Below are 21,005 nucleotides of genomic sequence, written 5' to 3'. Positions count from 1 at the left end.
CACAAAAATGTTTCCATCTGAGGATTGTTCTAAGGTAAAAAATCTGCAGCAAGAAGCCTATTGGATTGAAGATGTCAAACAGACAGCTGGCTATGCTGAATACATTCTTCTAAACTTTAAGGCCAAGCAGCAGTATCATGATCTGCAGAAGATGTGACTGCAATCTACCTGAATTGTAAAACCAAATCAGAACAAAGAGAAAGGGCAAAAAAGAGACTCAGCATTAGGGTACAAAGAGGTTTTTGCGTGCCCAACAGCTGGATATGTGATGCCTGCACATGCACTTAACAAATTACATGTAGAAGTGGCAATATCAGTTTCATTACTCACACAAAAGTTGGTGTGGTTTCAAAGTGGAAACTTAAGACTTGTTTTGTTGCCTCGCCTCTCCATCCCCTTGCACCAATCACCTGAGACTGTCCGCCCTGGAAAAAACAATCTTACTCCATGAACATTAACTCTAGATCTTTATTGGGAGTAACAAAGAAAAAAAAATGGAACACTATCTGTACATATATTCTGTTAGGTATCTCAAAGCCCCTCATTTTTAAGTACTTGAAAAAGATACTACATGACAATTTTGAACATCTTTTTGGGAGGACAAGGTCTGACCACTGCCTTTCCAAATCTCGCAACCAAAATATATTTTTCTTTAGTAAAGATTTAACATCAGCAAGTTGACTGCAAATTTGTTTGCTAAAAAGGAGCATTTTAAGGGAACTGCTTATCTTCAAACTGTAGGCTACCAGTGTCCGTGTGATGAGTAATGCATTACAACTACTCCATTTATTAAAACAACATCAACCATCTTTGCAAAATCAAATTTACCACATTCCTGAAGGAAAAAAAGATACACTTTATTACAAACAAAAGGAGACAAAATGCAATGACCAGACTCCACTGAAGGATCTCCCATGGCCTGAGCGGAGTTAAACAACTCACTGAATAATGTCACTGATGTAACAATACACAAGGAGAGCATAGCTACACCTTCAGGAGAGCACAGCCCATTAGAGATAAACATGATTTTAGCTGCTTAAGTTTCTCAAGAATAGGTGTTCACTATTGAAATGTTTGGGTATGAACATATAGTTAGTAATTACCTGCTCTATAAGTTTAGATTCTGTCGAGGGGTGAAACGCTTTTCACTGCATTCAACAATGCAAATACTGCAAGAAGATAGGGTAGTAATGCAAGGCCGTGCAGACCGTGCTGTGCAGGAAGAATCACCAGTTAGGGGACCCCCACCATTTAGGGAGCCCCCATTCAGACAAGGCCCATGAATATCTGTGAGATATGTGAAACTCAGGGGTCCCTCAACACATTCTGCATGAGGCCATATCATTTTGCCTTACGCCATCATACCTGCTACAATTAGCAGCAAACGGACAGCTACAAACAATATAGATTTTCAACCATACATGGATGGGAACAGCAAACAGCATTTTAATTTCCAGGGCCCCGCAAAGCATCCAACACAAGTAAATTTCTTCCCGGAGTACCGCTATGTGCTTTTTTGTTTGTGAATACTTACTCATATTACAACATTTTAACAGTGTCTCTAACTTTTTTCATTTAGTTTTCCTTCCATGCCATGGTCCAGCAGCTTTCGTCTTTTTTGCTTCAGGACCAAATATCAATGCTGATGCAACCCTTTGAAATGGTAGCACTAGTCGGAATCCCTGGTCTCATTATACAAATAAGGCATCATTAAAGAATGACGCACTGTCTTAGTATGAAGTTTTGGGCTGTACATTCCAGCCATGATAATAAGCATTCCCCAAGTGCCAAATCCCATGACATAAGAGTTTGCCCTAGGAGAAGAATCTTGTAATCAGACCAGCATGGTTTACTGCTGATTGTGTAGAAAACCGGGAAATATTGAGCACTTTAAATTGATGTGTGATACAATATGTTCTAACAGTGTAAAACCCATTTTCGGGGGACACAAATCACAAGTTTCCAATATACTATCATATCTGAAAAGTTGTACAAAGACGTTTAATGACAAAGTTTTAACAAAGGCTAGTTTTTAGTAAAGCACAAGATATTCGCACAACAAACAATAAAAATTCAGGATACAGGAGTTTTAAGTTCCAGTTTGTTGCAGTGATGGAAATAATGCATTTTCCAGATCGGTGCAAAGTCGGGTTCTAAAAGAATCTACAAAATAAAGTGCAGGCTGAGCTCCGCTCAGTTAAACTAACCATTTATGAAAGTTAATGTAAAATATGAATTATTTGAGAACAATGCACAAGAAGGAATGCCATTCTTAATATAAAACGTTGACAGTACTGGATTATTCCAAATCTAACATTTGCTTTTTACAGTGTGACTGATTTTTGTTGTTGGTCGTATTACCATCTATCTGTGCTTAATTCACTTCTCCAAATAAGCTATGATCATACCAAGGTTAAAAGTTTACTTCTGATTGAAGATGTTCTTTGATAACTGATTTTTAAATTGAACATATCTCAAAGTACTCTCACTAATAACACGCTCATTACATGTAAATTAAAAGAAGAGGCAATAGACTCTCCCTACAGTCCCAAAAGACGTCGCCTTCTGAAGATAATTTCAAACCCGTCGTAATCTTCGAAGAAAGTTGAAACAATTAACATTACAAAGGGTTGAACTATATATTTAGTGGTCTAGTACACCACTACACTAATTATAAACAGTAAATGAAGACAAGCGGGACCCAATCGGAAACTTTTTGAAACAAACACAATGAAAAGTAAATTTGACAGTCAAAATGTACATATTCAGTTAAGTTTTCTCAACAATCTTTTTGAAAACTGGGAGTCGGCCAGCCAATAGAATCTCTTAAATTCAAATATATGTGGAGTTGGTTTAGGCAGCAACTGTTTATCCACTAGCAGACTTTGATGCAAAGGTTTCCAACAGGCGTGTGATTCCTCTTCCTCGTCCAATTCTGGGCACATCCAAAGACTTCACTCCAACAGGATGAGCCCCATCATCTAGGGGATGGAAAATAAATGACCATTTAACACTTTTAAATATAATTGACCTAAAACGTCTCAAGCGCAGTGGGGCAAATTGCCCAAAACTTGACGTAAAGCATTAACCAAAGTAAATAGGATACATACACAAAGTTCACATCTTTAAAATTAATGTTGTCCTAACCTTGCAAATTAGAGTTATTTTAAGAGCAGGTTCTGATTTTTAAGTTGTGTGTGCACCTACAAACTGGGTTGTTGTAAAGCTCCAAGATTTTTTTTTTTTTTTTTAGGTTGAATAGAATTGGGCAGGGTGAGAAATCAGTACAGGCTAAAGAAATTATTTACCGTTTGGTTAACATCCCAACAAAAACAAGGAAACTAGAAACCCATATGCATCACTGGGGCAACACCCCACACCAACATATGTGCACTACTGCAGGACATTGCGGGGAAAAAGTGCCAATTAGAGTGCCTTTCTGGCTGACAAGTAGGTGGAAGGGTCTTGATAATGGCAACAAGGCTATTGGCCAAGAGGGACTATTCAACATATACTCAGGGCTTTAAATTGGGGGAAGGGGGAAACAGCTGCAGGTACTCACCAAAAGGAGAGGTGGACTGGGGGTGGAGTTTGGGCAGGCATAAGGCAGAAGAAAGGGTAGGGCTAGGTTTTGATCTTGCCAAGCTTTGTATGCAAGAAATCAGTATGCACTGTGTAGGAAAGTACCCTCTTTGTTGGCATAGTTACCCCCTTTTTCTGCCTCTCAGTGTGCTTGACTGTTCAATGGGATCCTGCTAACCAGGGCCCCAGTGATTATGCTCTCTCTCGCCCAAAACTCTGTATTTCATCAACAATTGGCATACTGGTGCCCCCTTATAAGTCCCTAGTATATGGTATCTAGGTACCCAGGGCACTGAGATTCCAGGGGATCCCTATGGGCTGCAGCATGTATTTTGTCACCCATAGAGAGCCCATGCAAAGGCTTCTACAGGACTGCCATGGCAGCCTGCGTTAAAAGGTGCAAGCACCCTTTCACTGCAGTTTTTCACACCACCAGGTCACTGTAAGTCAGCCCTATGGCAGGCCTTCCAGCACAGAGGGCAGGGAGCAAAGTACCTGTGTGTGAGGGCACCCCTGCACTAGCAGAGGTGCCCTCATGAACTCTAGGCCCATTGTCTCAGACTTTGTGAGTGCGGGGATGCCATTTTACACATGTACTGGAGATAGGTCACTACCTAGGTCCAACTACATAATCGTAACTCTGAACATAGGCATGATTGGTATTAAACATGTTGGAATCATACCCCAAGGCTTTTGCAAGCATTGGTTGTATGATTGCATGCACTCTGGGCGCTCCATAGAGGACCCTGAGTATTGCCATTTCAGCCTTCTGAGGGCTTCCAGGCAGCCCAAGCTGCCGCCACCTCCCAGACAGGTTTCTGCCCTCCTGTTGCTTGAAAAGCTCGACTCCAAGAAGGCAGAACAAAGGATTTTCTTTGGGAGGGGGTGTTACACCCTACCCCTTTAGAAATAGGTGTTACAAGCTCGGGAGGGGTAGCCTCCCCAAGCCACTGGAAATGCTTTGAAGGACACATATGTGCCCTCCTTGCATAAACTGGACCACCCCAGTCCCTGCCTTGGCGCGAAACTGGACAAAGGAAATGGGAGTGACCAGTCCCCTGTCCATCACCACCTGCTCAGAGCTCCTCCTGATGATCCCTGGGGTTTGCCATTGTGGCTTCAAAGTTGGCAAGGAACTCTGGGAGCATCTGAGTGGCCAATGCCAGCAGGTGACGTTAGAGCCCTCCCCTGATAGGTGCTTATCTGGTTAGGTGACCAATCCCCCCTTTCAGGGCTATTTAGGGTCTCTCCTTTGGGTTATTCCTCAGATTCCGATTGCAAGACTCCAGCAGGAATCCTCTGCATCCTCGACTTCTGTCCGAAATAACTGCATCTGGACTCTTCAGGACCCTACAAGCTGCAATAAAGAAGCAAGACGCCTCCTGCAACGGCAACAATTTCCCGGTTGTGCATACTCTGAGGACAGCCCATCTTCAGCCGGCATCACAAGAAAGAAGGAATCTCCCTTAGGGTGAAGGAGTCACTCCCCTGCTTCTGCAGGCAGCAACTGCAATGACGACTGGCTGCGTAGATCCCCTCTCCTGTTGAGCTGCGTGGATCCTGAATCATGGGGGGGTATTCCAGCTGTCCATCTTTGGTGGGGATAAGACCTTGCCTCCCCACGCAAGACAGTACCTCCGTGCACCGCGTCCTTTGCAGCTGCCAAGGCTTGTTGGCATCCTTCCTCCAAGATCTTCGTGCATTTTGAAGTCCAGCAATCTATCCTGCGACGCACAGCTTCCTGAGTGGTTCTCCGGTGGCGTGGGAGCCTTTGTCGCAGTGCTGCGTGGACCTCTTCTGCAACTTTGTCCCCGCCCTGTGGGACTCGTGTGCGCTGCCTGGTCTTCTGTAGTCTCGCTGAGGGCCCCATCTGATTCCCCCTCCTGGGTAGGGTCGTTCTGGTCCCTGGAAGCGCCATTTTCTGCTAACCGTGAGCTTTGTGCGTACCACGGCCTGTTGGCAGACTCAGACAACGCAAACCCAACTGCAATGCTCCATCCGGCGTGGGACATCACTTGCACCCTCCAGGAACCAGACTTCGTCTTCTTGGGTGCATTGCTGACTTTACTTCTTCACCTGTGGTTCACCTTTTGCACCTTCATCCGGGTTAGCAGGGGCTCCTGCTCTTCCTGGACTCTTCTGTGCTTCTTGGACTTGGTCTCCTTTTTCCACAGGTCTTCTTGTGCAGGAATCCACTGTTGGTGTCTTGCAGTCTCTTCTGGGTTTTGCATTATTATTCTCATTTGTGTGTGTTCTGTGAAAGTTACTGTAATTTACTCCTGCTTTTCTCGGTTGCTGGGGTGGGTTGTGGTACTTCACTTTGGGCTTTTCTAGTACTCCTAGTTCCCCTGTACACACTACACCAGCCTAGGTGGGTAACCGACTTTTGGGTTATACTTTCTTAGTATATGGTTTGTGCTCCCCCAGGCCCATTTCTAACTATTGTGATTTTCACTATTTGCACGGTTTTCTAACTGTTTTATGCCTATTTCTGGATACTAGTGTATATAATTTGTGGATTACTTACCTCCAAAGGGAGTATAGTCTCTATGGTATTTGTGTCACCAAATTAAAGTACCTTTATTTTTTGTGTGTAAGTACTAAGTGTGACTACAGTGGTAATGCATGAGCTTTGCAGGTCTCCTAGATAAGGCTTTGCTGCTCATCCAAAGCTACCTCTAGAGAGCCTGGCTTCTGGACACTGACTGCACTAATAAGGGATACCAGGACCTGGTTTAAGGTGCAAGTACCATAGGTACCCACCACACACCAGGCCAGCTTCCTACACACTGTTAGAATGTTGGATGTAGCTGTCCTTTACATGGATGTTACCTGTGACCTACAGGTAACATAACACTCTATGCAACAAATACAGTACTCAACTGAGCTATCTACATAATAAACAAATCTGTGATCTACATGTTGCATGCTGTGCTTTCCAGTAGGCACAATGACCCTCTGTGCAATAAATCTTGAGACAAACCTTTAATTAGAGTGCAGAGATTTATCTAGCACATACATTAACCACAAGAATCATCTACATTATTGCTACTTATAATGCAGAGCTGGCTTACTTGAGAAAGCACCCAGCTTCCAGTTTCTTGCAATTAGTGAATACACAGCTGCAAAAAGGCAAGCAATTCATTGAACTCTTTCTTTTTCAGCACTAAGTGTTTTTGTCAAACCTGAGAACAGTTGCTTTTCAAGGGATATACTTTGCATAACTTGAGTGAACAGCATATCCTCTGTTGCTGCCACTGCATGAGAAACGTTGACAGACACTGGTAAAATTGCTGCTGGTGGCTCAGCCTTTTAACATTCCGTTGTATGTGGTTATTAAAAAGAATAAGGTATCTACTAGGGTGATCTGGCTGCACTTTGTATAAGAAAGTAAGAAAATAAGACTTACCTGTAACTATAGTTCTCCAGTATTGGAATCTTTCATAGATTCACATGCTTGAGTCATTCCCTGTCTCCCTGTCTTTTGCTAGCCCTTACTTCTTCTAGACGGGTCTGTGAGATCCAGGCGTTGACCATTCAAGAGCCTTTCCTTTAATTTAAACATGATAGAGTGATACTTCTTACTAACCCGAAATTTGTTCCAAAGGTGCCATGAGACATCCATATTGATGAACCTTTGATTTTGAAATCTTTCTTTCCGAACCAGCTATCTCCGGTGGAAAGAGAAGAGCTCTTCACTCGGACATCAAAAGGAATCTCAAATTTTATTTGGAGAGGACCAGGCATTTTTGAAAGACTACCCAATTGTTTGCATCGTATAGTGCCCCGCGGAAGGGACAGGCCCTTTCCAAGCAGAGTATAGCCAGGTGGATGGTAGCTGCTATGAACTTTTGTCACCAAGCAGCTGGTAAGCCTTTACATTCTTTGGTAAAGGCACTACGAAATCGGTCTCAGCGTCCATGGCAGTTTGCAGGTGTACATTTGCAGAACAGCCACCTGGAAAAGTTTACGAAGCACTACTGTCTGGATGCCATTCCTAAAGGAGATGTAGCGGTTGATCAGGCGGTCCTGCGACATCTGTTCCATTAACGGTGAGCTCATTTTACCCACCTCCATCCTTCTTTTCTGATACGCACATTGCATGGTTTGATGGTTGTGTTTTTCAATTGCATATAGTTCCGATCGCACATAAATAGGTGTGCTAATAGGTTACAGTATCTTTATAGAATATAATGCTTTCATGTCTTTGCAGATAACTCGGCGATCTGTCACTAATGCAAATGATATATAGTCAATACAATGTGCTCTGAGTACTGCTTTATAGTCCGATTCAAGCATGTAAATCTATGAAAGTTCCAATACTGGATTAACCCCTTCGCTGCCAGGCCTTTTCCCCCTCCTGTGCCAGGCCTTTTTTTGGCTATTTGGGGCAGTTTACGCTTAGGCCCTCATAACCTTTTGTCCACATAAGCTAGCCAAGCCAAATTTGCGTCCTTTTTTTTCCAACATCCTAGGGATTCTAGAGGTACCCAGACTTTGTGGGTTCCCCTGAAGGAGGCCAAGAAATTAGCCAAAATACAGTGAAAATTTCGTTAAAAAAAAAAAAGGAAAACGTGGCTGCAGAAGAAGGCTTGTGGTTTTTCCCCTGAAAATGGCATCAACAAAGGGTTTGCGGTGCTAATATCACCAGCTTCCCAGCTTTCAGGAACAGGCAGACTTGAATCAGAAAACCCAATTTTTCAACACAAATTTGGCATTTTACTGGGACATACCCCATTTCTACAATTTATTGTGCTTTCAGCCTCCTTCCAGTCAGTGACAGAAATGGGCATGAAACCAATGCTGGATCCCAGAAACCTAAACATTTCTGAAAAGAAGACAAAATTCTGAATTCGGCAAGGGGTCATTTGTGTAGATCCTACAAGGGTTTCCTACAGAAAATAACAACTGAAAAAGAAAAATATTGAAATTGAGGTGAAAAAAACAGCAACTTGTCTCTACGTTTTACTCTGTAACTTTTTCCTGCAATGTCAGAGTTTCGAAAGCAATATACCGTTACGTCTGCTGGACTCCTCTGGTTGCGGGGATATATAGAGCTTGTAGGTTCATCAACAACCCTAGGTACCCAGAGCCAATAAATGAGCTGCACCCTGAAGTGCGTTTTCATTCTATACCGGGTATACAGCAATTCATTTGCTGAAATATAAAGAGTGAAAAATAGCTATCAAGAAAACCTTTGTATTTCCAAAATGGGCACAAGATAAGGTGTTGAGGAGCAGTGGTTATTTGCACATCTCTGAACTCCGGGGTGACCATACTAGCATGTGAATTACAGGGCATTTTTCAAATAGATGTATTTTTTACACACACTCTTATATTTGGAAGGAAAAAATGTAGAGAAAGACAAGGGGCAATAACACTTGTTTTGCTAATCTATGTTCCCACAAGTCTCCCGATAAAAATGATATCTCACTTGTGTGGGTAGGCCTAGCGCCTGCGACAGGAAACGCCCCAAAACGCAACGTGGACACATCACATTTTTGGAAAGAAAACAGGTGTTTTTTGCAAAGTGCCTACCTGTAGATTTTGGCCTCTAGCTCAGCCGGCACCTAGGGAAACCTACCAAACCTGGACAGAAATGACCTAAAATAAATCCCCCCCCCCCCCCCCCCCCGAGTGACCCTTGCCTACGGGGCCGCTCCCCCTGCGTGACATTGGCAGAAATGGCCTAAATACAATTTTCCCCTCCAGGGAAGCGACCCTTGTCCAAGGGGTCGCTCCCCATCTGTAAAACAAAAAAAACAAAAAATCCCCGGTGCCTAGTGGTTTCTGCCTAATCAAAATAGGCTGATCAACCCCCCCCCCCCAGGGGGACAGAAATGGCCTAAAATAATCCCCCCCCCCCCAGGGGAATGACCCTTGCCTAAGGGGTCTCTCCCCTTGCGTGAACTTCACGTAAAAAAAAAAAAAAAAAAAAAAAAAAACAACTCCCTGGTGTCTAGTGGTTTAATCAAAATAGGCCAATCTGCCCCCAAGGGGGGCAGAAATGGCCTAAATATAATTTGCCCCCTAGGGGAGCGACCCTTGCCTAAGGGGTCGTTCCCCCCCCCAAAAAGATCCCTGGCGCATCTGCCCCCCCCCCCCACTGCCCCCCCCCCCCCGGGGGGGTGGGGGGGTGTCGCGGGCAGAAAAGGCCTTCCAAAAAAATTATGCCCCCCACTATGAGCGACCCTTGCCCAAGGGGTCGCTGCCTTATGCCAGTTTCAACAACAACAACAAAAATTCCTGGTGTCTAGTGGGCGTTGCAAGCAATCCGGCTTTTGAAACGCTCAAGAGAGACTTCAAAGGGAAGGAAATACATTTCCTTCCCTTTGAAGCCTCTCTGTGCCTCCCCCACGTGATCGAAAGAGAAATGCTTTGCATTTCTCTTTCAATCGTGCTGGAAGCTGAGAGCTTCCAGCGCGATGGGGAGACCCTGTGACAAATCAGCACGCGCTCGCACACATGACGTTCCGGGGGTGGAGGGGCTTCCCCTTCCATCCCTGGGGGGGGGGGGGGGGGCAGGGGGGGCGCACTAGCGCTCCCCCCAGTTCCCGGGTGTAGGACGAGGTCACCTCCTCCAAGGCACCCGAAAGGTTAAGAAAATAAGTTACTTACCTGTAACTATAGTTCTCCAGTACTGGAATCTTTCTTTCATAGATTCACATGCAACCCACCCACCTCCTGAGGGAAGCTCGCCTTTCATTATTTTCTTGATCAACCTTTAGGATACGCAATAGTGCTTAGAAAATCTGAGGCACTGGAGCTTCTCGCAGGAGGATTCTAGAGGGTGGGGCAGTCTGATTGGCTGAGGCTCAAGTTTGGTCCTTTTTACATAAGGACTTGGATAGATTACTAAAATGTAGAGTTTGTGTTATTGCGGTTAGGTCTTTGGGGACATTGTTTTTTTATAGTATACCGGGGACTCCCATTTCGACGACAGGGAATGATTCAAGCATGTGAAACTATGAAAGTTCCAATACTGGAGTTTATATATATATATCCACACACACGCCATTATCTGTAACATTGCACACATGATTAAAAATTGTTTTAGTTTGATTATTCAAATTGCTTTATAATCTTTTGTCGATATTACTATGCAGCGCTTATCGTGGTTCCACATGTATTAATTTAGATAGTTTATATTAAAAGCTTCATATACTTACTACAGTAACTGTCAAATGTATGTAATCATTTTTAATTGTTGCTAAAATAAATAATAAAAAAAAGGAAAGGAACAGGCTGTCACATCAATTTACAAACTGCAAGACAGTCTTTGTGAATTGAAATAGGACTACTGACATGATGTCCCAGTTAGGAGATGGGGCTTATTTAAAATAAAATAGGTTTTCTGTGCTTGTACAGATGACCACCTGCAAGCGCAAAATGGATAATTTTTTTAATGTTTTTCTGCTTTTGGCGTGCGATCAGTGTGCAATAAATTAGAACCATGAATGTGCATAATTGACACGTTTCTTACCTTTGGAAAGGCCTTATCTGGTCACTATATATAACTGCAGATTCCTTACCTTTGAATTCTACCTAAGCATCAGACTGGATCCAGAAGATTTTTTGTGAGCAGTAACCCTACATGCAGGTAGGTGGAATTGATTGACTGTCAATCGTCCGCGTTGTCCATGCCAGAAATGACGTGGCAGTTTTTATATAGAAGCCACCCAGGCATGCTGATGTCACTTTCTTTTCACGACTTTCCACGCCAGAAGCACAGAGCCATGAATAACACCACTGTTGTATCAGAAGTAGGGCCGTAAAAGGGAAGTCCTTGTCCCAAGAACCCTACTTGCAGACCGGGGTGGATGAGGGGGTCTGGTAGGATAATGCAGCTAGATATAGTCTGAAGGAAGTTGGCTCTGTATGTACTATTGCAAAGTAAGAAATAGCATGCACAGAGTCCAAGGGTTCCCCCTAGAGGTAAGATAGTGGCAAAAAGATAATTCTAATGCTCTATTTTGTGGTAGTGTGGTCGAGCAGTAGGCTTATCAGAGGGTAGTGTTAAGCATTTGTTGTACACACACAGGCAATAAATGAGGAACACACACTCAGACAATTCCAGGCCAATAGGTTTTTATATAGAAAAATATTTTTTCTTAGTTTATTTTAAGAACCACAGGTTCAAGATTTACAAACAATACTTTAAATGAAAGGTATTTCACTCAGGTATCTTAGGAACTTTGAATCATCACAATAGCATGTACAGTTTTGGCAAAAATGGCAATAAGCTATTTTAAAAATGGACAGTGCAAAAATCAACAGTTCCTGGGGGAGGTAAGTATTTGTTAGGTTCACAGGTAAGTAAAGCACTTACAGGGTTCAAAGTTGGGTCCAAAGTAGACCACTGTTGGGGGTTCAAGGCAACCCCAAAGTTACTACACCAGTACCTCAGGGCCGGTCAGGTGCAGAGATCAAAGTGGTGCCCAAAACACATAGGCTTCAATGGGAGTCCTCGGGGTAGCCACCGTCTGGGCTAGGAAGAGGGCTGCCTGGAGGTCACTCCTGCACTGGAGTTCGGATCCTTCAGGTCCTGGGGGCTGCGGGTGCAGTGTGTTTCCTAGGCATCGGGTTCTTTGAAGCAGGCAGTCGCGGTCAGGGGGAGCCTCTGGATTCCCTCTGCAGGCATCGCTGTGGGGGCTCAGGGGGGTCAACTCTGGCTACTCACGGGCTCGCAGTCGCCAGGGAGTCCTCCCTGTAGAGTTAGTTTTTCACAGGTCAAGCCGGGGGCGTCAGGTGCAGAGTGGAAAGTCTCACGCTTCCGGCAGGAAACGTGTGGTCTTTAAAAGTTGCTTCTTTGTTGCAAAGTTGCAGTCCTTGTGGAACAGGGCCGCTGTCGTCGGGAGTTTCTTGGTCCTTTTAGATGCAGGGTAGTCCTCTGAGGCTTCAGAGGTCGCTGGACCCTGGGGGACGCGTCGCTGTTGCAGTTTTTCTTGAAGTGGGGAGACAGGCTGGTAGGGCTGGGGCCAAAGCAGTTGGTGTCTCCACCTTCTCTGCAAGGCTTCAGGTCAGCAGTCCTTCGTCTTCAGGTTGCAGGAATCTATCTTCCTAGGTTCTGGGAGCCCCTAAATACTCAATTTAGGGGTGTGTTTAGGTCTGGAAGGATAGTAGCCAATGGCTACTAGCCCTGAGGGTGGCTAGACCCTCTTTGTGCCTCCTCCCGGTGGGGAGGGAGTCACATCCCTAATCCTATTTGGGGAATCCTCCATCTGCAAGATGGAGGATTTCTAAAAGTAAGAGTCACCTCAGCTCAGGAAACCTTAGGGGTTGTCCTGACTAGCCAGTGACGACTCCTTGTTTTTCTCATCTCCTCCAGCCTTGCCGCCAAAAGTGGGCACAGTGGCCGGAGGGGCGGGCATCTCCACTAGCTGGGATGCTCTGTGGCGCTGTAACAAAGGGGGTGAGCCTTTGAGGCCCACCGCCAGGTGTTACAGTTCCTGCAGGGGGAGGTGAGAAGCACCTCCACCCAGGACAGGCTTTGTTCCTGGCCACAGAGTTACAAAGGCACTCTCCCCATGTGGCCAGCAACATGTCTGGTGTGTGGCAGGCTGGTAAAACTAGTTAGCCCACACTGGAAGTCGGGTATGTTTTCAGGGGGCATCTCTAAGATGCCCTCTGGGTGTATTTCACAATAAAATGTACACTGGCATCAGTGTGCATTTATTGTGCTGAGAAGTTTGATACCAAATTTTCCAGTTTTCAGTGTAGCCATTATGGTGCTGTGGAGTTCGTGTATGACAGACTCCCAGACCATATACTCTTATGGCTACTCTGCACTTACAATGTCTAAGGTTTTGCTTAGACACTGTAGGGGCATAGTGCTCATGTACCTATGCCCTCACCTGTGGTATACTACACCCTGCCTTAGGGCTGTAAGGCCTGCTAGAGGAGTTACTTATCTATGCCATAGGCAGTGTGAGGTTGGCATGGCACCCTGAGGGGAGTGCCATGTTGACTTAGTCATTTTCTCCTCACCAGCACACACAAGCTGGCAAGCAGTGTGTCTGTGCTGAGTGAGGGGTCCCCAGGGCAGCATAAGAGATGCTGCAGCCCTTAGAGACCTTCCCTGGCATCAGGGCCCTTGGTACCAGTTACAAGGGACTTACCTGGGTGCCAGGGTTGTGCCAATTGTGGAGACAAAGGTACAGTTTAGGGAAAGAACACTGGTGCTGGGGCCTGGTTAGCAGGCCTCCGCACACTTTCAAATCATTACTTGGCATCAGCAAAGGCAAAAAGTCAGGGGGTAACCATGCCAAGGAGGCATTTCCTTACATAGAGTCTACCAGAAAAGGCATTACCGAAGGTAAGCAACATGTCCATCTGATAGATTTCTAGCTGCACGTTCCTTACCTGTGAATAAGATAGATACCCACGCAATACCATCCCCGAAGGTGGATCTGCAAACTAATTTCAAATAAGAAAGTCCTGCATTACCAAACGGGTAAAATGCCCATCCCTATGGACCAAATGTCCAGCGTGTGTGTGTGCAAACGTGTGTGGATTTCCACAATGCTGCTTGGCAGATGTCCAGGACAGGAGCTCCACGTGCTCTGTTGTTGCAGCTTTAGCTCTGGTGGAATGGGCTTGCAAGCCCTCAGGGTCTTGCTTTTTGGCCAGTGTGGAGAAGATTGTGATGGAGAAAACGACCTAAAGAGAGATGGTTCGCTTCTGCACCACCCGATCTTTCTTCGCATACCCCACAGAGTTGGTCGCCCACCCGGAACTCTTGGGTCCAGGAAGTGAAGCATCTCCTCTTGCTTAGAAAAATGTGGGGGTGCATAAAAAGTGGGCAAGATGATTGATTGGCCTACACGAAAAGGTGTGACCACTTGTCAGAATAGAGGCCCTAGTGCAAAGCACCACTTTGTCAGGGAAGATAGAAAGGTAGGGCGGCTAAGATAATCAGGCTTGCACCTCACTCTGCGGGGAGATGTAACTGTCACAAGGAAGGCTGTTTCAATGTGAGAAGCCTGAGTGAACAGCTGTGAAGAGGCTAAAAAGGAGGGCACATCTAAAAAGTCAGAACCAAATTAAGATCCTACTGGGGCATAATGAATAGGTACGGAGGGAAGCGTTGAGTAAGGCCTTTCAAGGACAGTTGATCAGGCAACCGTGACAAAGCAGAAATGGCAGCTAAACGGCCCTTAAGAAGATTGTCCAAAGCAGAGCCCTACTGGGCAAGGAGAAGAATGAACAGTAAGACATCAGAAAGAGGGGCAAGAAGGGGCTCAACAGACTTGTCTGTGCACCAGGTAACAAAATTATTCCAACAGGCATTTCTTGTTTTGGTGGAGGGACACTTGGCTGCCAAGATAATGATAGAGACTACAGGCGGACATCAAAAGCTGTCAACTGCTGCAGCTCAATCTCCACGTAAGAAGGCGGCGAGTGGACAGATTCAGGTGTAGAACCCTTCATTGCTGCTGCAACATAAGATCTTCCTGAAGGGGCAGTCTGATCAGAGGATTGATGGACAACATCAGCAGCTCGGGATACCAGACTGTGCCCAGTCTGGAGCCGTAAGGGTTACTTGGGTCTGGTTGCTCCTGATCTTTTGAGAACTCTGGGCAGGAGTGGCAAGAGCAGAAAAGCATACAGAAAGCCTGAATTCCACTTGAGACAAAAACAGTTTCAGAGCAAGAGCTGCTGTGGAAACTTCGGCATGCAAAAATTGCTGATATTACACGTTCTAGGCAGAGGAGAACAGATCTGAGGTTTTCCCAAACACTGAAAGAGACCTTGCCCCACCTCTGGGTGGACTTGCCATTCATTAGCTGCTGGGCATGTTCAGCTGAGTTTGTCTGCTCTGGTATTCAGAGAGCCTGCCAGATTTTGAATCACCAGGGATATGCCCCACTATTCGAGTCATGTCCAGAGGAACAGGGGCGCTTGAAAAAGGATCCACAACCCCAGCTTGCGTACCAAATGGCAGTGGTGGTTTCTGTAAATACCTGCACTAGTCTTCCCTTGATAGAGGGTAGAAAGGCTTTTAATGCCTGTCAGATAGCCCTGAGCTCCAGCAGACTGATGTGGAGTCCAGATTCCGCTGGACACCAGAGTCCTCTGATCTCCACCTCTCCCAGATGGCCGCCACATCCCAGGAGTGACGCATCTGCCTTTGACCCAATTGCGGTTTATTAGCCACCACTGCAGATCTTGCAGTTTTCCAGCTGAGATCTGGACCATGTCAGATTCCCCTGATGCTGTGCCCACTGGAACTTCAGGTCCCACTTCAGAGCCCGCCAGCGCCCGGGACATCTTGTTTGGGGTCAAGGGCAACAAGTTTTTATGTTTACTTTGTCCTTGGGACAAGTAGGCCCAACCCCCTGCAGCACAAACCCTTTGGCTGCCTGTTTACAGAGAGTGGAACTGTTGAGGTAATGTGTTTCCAACAGATAATGCTGTTCGAACTTGTATTTATGGTTCATTATTTGAAAGCCTTCATTATTAGGGTGAGTGCTGTTAATAAATGTTTCAAGGTCACACTTCACTACTGACGTTGGTTCCAGTACAAAAAAAAAAAAAAGTGTGCACACATGTTTGAAAAGTTTAGGCTAAGAGGCTAAGTATAATGCTCCCAGAATGCTCTCTGATTATATGCAAATGAAGTGTCATTTAGTAAAATGTGTTGATGCATGCTAATATTTCCCAAAAATATTTCTAATGGAAAATCAGTGTAACCATTTTCAACACGATTATGGGAAGCATGAAAATAAACAAACACTGACAAAGCCAACTGATCTGACATATTTTTATAAGTCTTTTAGGTTTCATCAATGCGTGTCTTGTTTTTTGTTTGTAACACTTTATTGTTGTGGGAGCTACCGGGCCCTCAACATTGTAACAAACACTGGCAAAACCCCCCCAAAAAGTTTTTGAACTCTAAAAGCACACGTTGCCACCAGCGGCATAACAATGTCCGGCAGCCGCCCTCCAGGGGGCCCCTTGAGCACAGCACCTGCCCTGAGTGAGTCTGGAGAGGGGGCTCCTCCATGTTCTTTGCAAAGGGGCACCCTCCAGTTTCGTTACCCACTGTTTGCCACTGTAGTTTCTGACACTGAACAAAACTACTTTGTGTGGCAATATGCTCCTTGTGGAAGAGCAGAATGCGATCACTCACGGTAAAGCCAGCCGAAAGAGAGAGAAATAGAAGTTTAATAAAAACAAAATGTCTTTGTTAACACCAGACCTAATTAGGGACCAAGACCCACATGTAGGTAGCTTTTTGCATATCGCAAACAGCGACTTTCGCTGTTTGCGACGTGCAAAAAGCACATTGCGATGCACAAACCCAGTTTTGCGATTCAGTAACCTGGTTACCGAATCACAAAACGGGTTTGCGACTCGCAATTAGTAAGGGGTGTTCCCTTCCTAATTGCGACTCGCAGTGCAATGTAGGATTGTTTTGTGACCGCGGGCGCAAACTAATTGCAGTTTGCGCCCATTTCAAATGGATGCTAACACTTTCGCAGAAGGGAGCCCCATGGGACCCCTTCACCATTGTGAATGTCACTGTAAAAAAAAATTCAGAGCAGGCAGTGGTCCTGCGGACCCTGCCTGCTCTGAAAAAATTAAACGAAAACGTTTCATTTTTCATTTTTGTTATGCATCTCGTTTTCCTTTAAGGAAAACGGGCTGCATTACAAAAAAAACCCTGCTTTATTGAAAAGCAGTCACAGACATGGTGGTCTGCCGTCTCCAGCAGGCCACCATTCGCGGGGGGGTCGCAAATTGCGAATCACTGATGGTGTCAAGGACACCATCCTACATTCGGATTTGCGACTCGCAATTTGCAGGTCACAAATCTGAACCTATCTACATGTGGCCCCAAATTCTTAAAGAAAGTCACAAAAGTGCACCCATGGTATATGTCGTACCCCTATAAAATATTTAGCATGTACTGCTGTATTTTAGCATGGGTAAATACGATGTGTAGATTTGCTCATGTGAAAATCTATTGAGCATTTGCAAGTTCATTTTCCCTCCAGCCACTTTCTTCCCAACCCTGGAAGAAGTTCTAATTCTGCCATTGTCAGGAGTAAATGTCCAACCTTTCTTATTATGGGAAAATATTAGAGATAAGCTGGTAAAAATCTTTAAAACATGCAGGTTAGTAGGTTTGCAGACTCAAAGGCATTCCGGCCCTGGAACTATTGCTTACTGCTTCCTCCAGCCCCAGTATGCAGATCTGCAGAAAGGTGGCAAAATAAGGAAATTGCTACAGTAGGGATTGAAACTGCAAGTATTCACGCCCTACTATGGTAGTAGCCCTGGCATAATCAGAGAGGCTATTAATTGCTGCCATAATTTGTCGCCACACTTCATGGCACCAAAGGGACAAGTAGATCTTTTTACAGGACAAGTAGATTTGAGAAGCAACCTGTCCCCTGGACAAGTAGATATTTTAATAAATTCCACACCCCTGGCCCGCATATGCTATCTGGCATGATTCACCAACTGGATGGGATGCAGAAGGTCATGAGACCCAGCAGCCTCACAGTGTCTCCAAAATCCATGATAGAAGCCGAAATATTGATATCAAAGCCTGAATATCCTGGACTCCCCACTCGGGACGATAAGCCCGAAACTTCACTGTGTCCAGAACAGCTCTGATGAATGATAGTAAACCCCAATGAATGCAAGGGGGTCCACTGTCTCCAAACTGCATTATAGAAAGGAGGGGCGGGGAGCCGGGCCTTCTTGTACTTGTCACCTCAGCACTTCGAGAAAAGGAGAACTAAACACTGTACTACACCCTAGTTAAATATTATGACAAAAAGGTATGGTGAATGTTTTAAGTAGGAGGGATATTTCCTATTCCAATGTCCCTAAGTGTTACACCCCTTGTAGGTCAATATATACCTAGACGAGACCTTACCCACGTAACGTGGCATGCATGGAGGTAGGAGACACTTGCCTGGGGCAAGCCCGCCTTCAGCAGCCAGTTGTCAAGACAGGGAAGAATGAAACCTCGGACCCACACAGATGAGCTGCGACCACAGCCATCACCTTGGTTGACACCAGAGGGGCGTTGGCAAGGTCAAATGGAAGCATGGTAAATTGAAAATGCTTGTGGCCCACCACAAACTGCAAGTAACATCCGTGGGCAGGAAGAGGACATGGAAGTAAGCATCCTGCAAGTCCAACACTACCACCTTGTCTCCAGGGCAGACAAGACCTGTGCCAATGTGAGTATTTTGAACTTTTCCTTCCTGTGGAAGAGATTGAAGGACAGAAGGCCTAAGGATAGGGCGGGTGCCCCAGTCTTTTTTGGGTACCAGAAATAGCAACCATTAACTATTTCTAGCATGGGAATGCTCTGTATGTCTCCCTTGGTCAAAGAGCTTTAACTTCCTCCACAAAAGTGGCAAGTGATCCTCAGTCATACGATCGTAGGACCGTGGCACAGGTGGAGGGGTAGTCTCGGAGGAGAGGAAGTAGTCCTTTTGGACTATCTCGGGGTTGGTGACGGCGTGGCACATAATGACCACTGTCGATGCAACTGTTTTACCCAGTGAGTAGGTAGTGTCCAGTCCACATTGGACCGTAAACTTTGATGTGTCTGTCCCATGAGACCCTACAGGTAATTAGCCACGCTTTAGGAATGATTGATCAGCAACTGCTTTGGAGAGTACAACCCAGGTCTCCTTCGGGACCTGTGTAGGCACTTGCAGAACTGTATCTCACAGGGTTTGGGAATAACGACCCAAAAAGGCATTTCATAGTCCGCAAAGCCAGGCTGGTGTAAGAAAACCCCTTTCCAAGTGTGTCCAGCCTCTTTGATTCCACATCTGGGGGTGTGGCAGGGACCATGCCCTGAGAAGTGGAGGTAACCAAACCCAGGGTGGGAGGTTGCATAAGGAAAATTGGGTTGACTGGAGCAGGGCAATTGCAGCAGGCCATTGTTCTGTTCACAGGAGCCCGTGTGCTGGGCTTGAACCAGGTACTCCGTAGGACCACTGTAAGGGCTTCATTGAAAAGAAGCAGGGGTTTGGAAGAAAACGCTCCAGGCAGAAGCACCTCTGTCAGGAGGTTAGTCCTGACTGCCACAGAAGGCAACTCAAGGACCAGGACCGCAGCTGCTCTTTGCACCACCAAAGAATATGAAGCACCCTAAGTAGCCATGGTAGGAGGAAAAAGCATGGGAGAAACTGGGGAGGTGTTCAGCCTACTGCCAAGTCTGTATGCCAGTCCACAGGTTCTTCAAGACGGTATTCCAAAGAGTCCAGCAGCCCCTCCCATTCCTCACCATACGCTGGCCCATAAGAAACAGGCTCAGGATCTGGCATAGGAGGCAAGGCTCCTGTCTGTGCCAGAGTCATACGTCAATCCGGCTTTGTGTATGAGTCGGCAATGAGGATGGGGTCAGAGGAAGGTCAAGATGGTACGATAGATGCTCTTACCCATCCAGGTATGGATCAATGGGTGCCCCTCCGCAGAAGCCGAAGCCAACAGTGGGGAAACTGAAGGGGACCCTTCCGACTCCCTGGGGCCCAAAGGAACTCCAGCAGAGTCGGACTGCCCTAAAGTGAGGTTCATGGCCTCATAAAACATTTTTGGCTGGGCAGAGTTCGCTCCTGGAAACTCAGGGAGGCAACAGTTGGCCCAGACGCAGGCTCTACAGATGAAGGCCTAGTACAACAATGCTTCCTCGTCTTGTTGGCCGACAGCAGAGATGAAGCTAAAGAACATTTAGCTTTCTTAGACTTCTTGTGCCTCAACTTACCCGACCGTTCCGAGGACTTTGACTAACACGACGACGATGGAGTACTCTGCGACCCCTCCTGGGACTTTCCTCTTGACTAGGACCTCAACTTGCAGAGTCGAGCTTTGGGATACCATCAGCTTCAGTAACCGCTCCCTCAAAGACTTCGGATGCATGGTCATGCTGCGCTCCAAACACCAAAGGCACAAGAGGTGCAGATCAGTCACGGGCATTGCCCACTGACTGGATGGATCCTCAGGGCTTGAACCCCGTCTTCCTAGATGACCTCCTTGATGCACCAGGAGTTTAGCAACTCAAAAACACTTCAACAAAAAGTTGACAAAAGGCCAGTCAAAAAATGACCGAGGAGTACCTCTCTTTAGATCAGTGCTGGCTGGTGCTAAAAGAAAAGAACTGACGTCAACGCCGGGGTGGCGCTTATATAGCACCCGCAACATCATACCAGACGCAGGTCAAAACCAGTTAATAGCGCACAGGGGTACTGCGTGAGAAAAATCTTCAAATCCAGACTGACACCTGGGGGAAATTCTAAGGTAAGGAATCTGCAACTAGATGTCTATCAGAATGCATATTGCAGGAACTGTGGAACCTTACAGAGCAGAGTAAGCAAAAAGATGCACTGTGGAAAAGTGCAAAGTATGATAATTAGGGCACTAAGAAAAATATCAATGTGCTAGGACATGGA

General features: G+C 45.8%; 1 protein-coding gene across 3 annotated transcripts in view; it reads right to left on the bottom strand.

Annotated features, from left to right (window-relative positions):
• Window positions 1-482: 482 nt before the first annotated feature.
• Window positions 483-21,005, bottom strand: part of MAEL (maelstrom spermatogenic transposon silencer) — a 999,863-nt gene continuing 979,340 nt past the window's right edge. For 2 of the 3 annotated variants that reach the window (XM_069202739.1, XM_069202740.1), the window contains exon 13: window positions 2,870-2,981. Coding sequence is in view for 1 of the 3 variants with exons in the window: in XM_069202741.1 (XP_069058842.1) it covers window positions 2,869-2,981 (113 nt within the window). In the remaining 2 variants the exon portion in view is untranslated. Of the gene's footprint in view, window positions 2,982-21,005 lie in introns of all 3 variants that reach the window. The other variant, XM_069202741.1, reaches the window with a different exon arrangement.

This window comes from Pleurodeles waltl, chromosome 8 (genome assembly GCF_031143425.1).
Source record: "Pleurodeles waltl isolate 20211129_DDA chromosome 8, aPleWal1.hap1.20221129, whole genome shotgun sequence".
Classification (NCBI taxonomy): domain Eukaryota; kingdom Metazoa; phylum Chordata; class Amphibia; order Caudata; family Salamandridae; genus Pleurodeles; species Pleurodeles waltl.
This window is presented reverse-complemented; position numbering and strand designations above follow the sequence as displayed.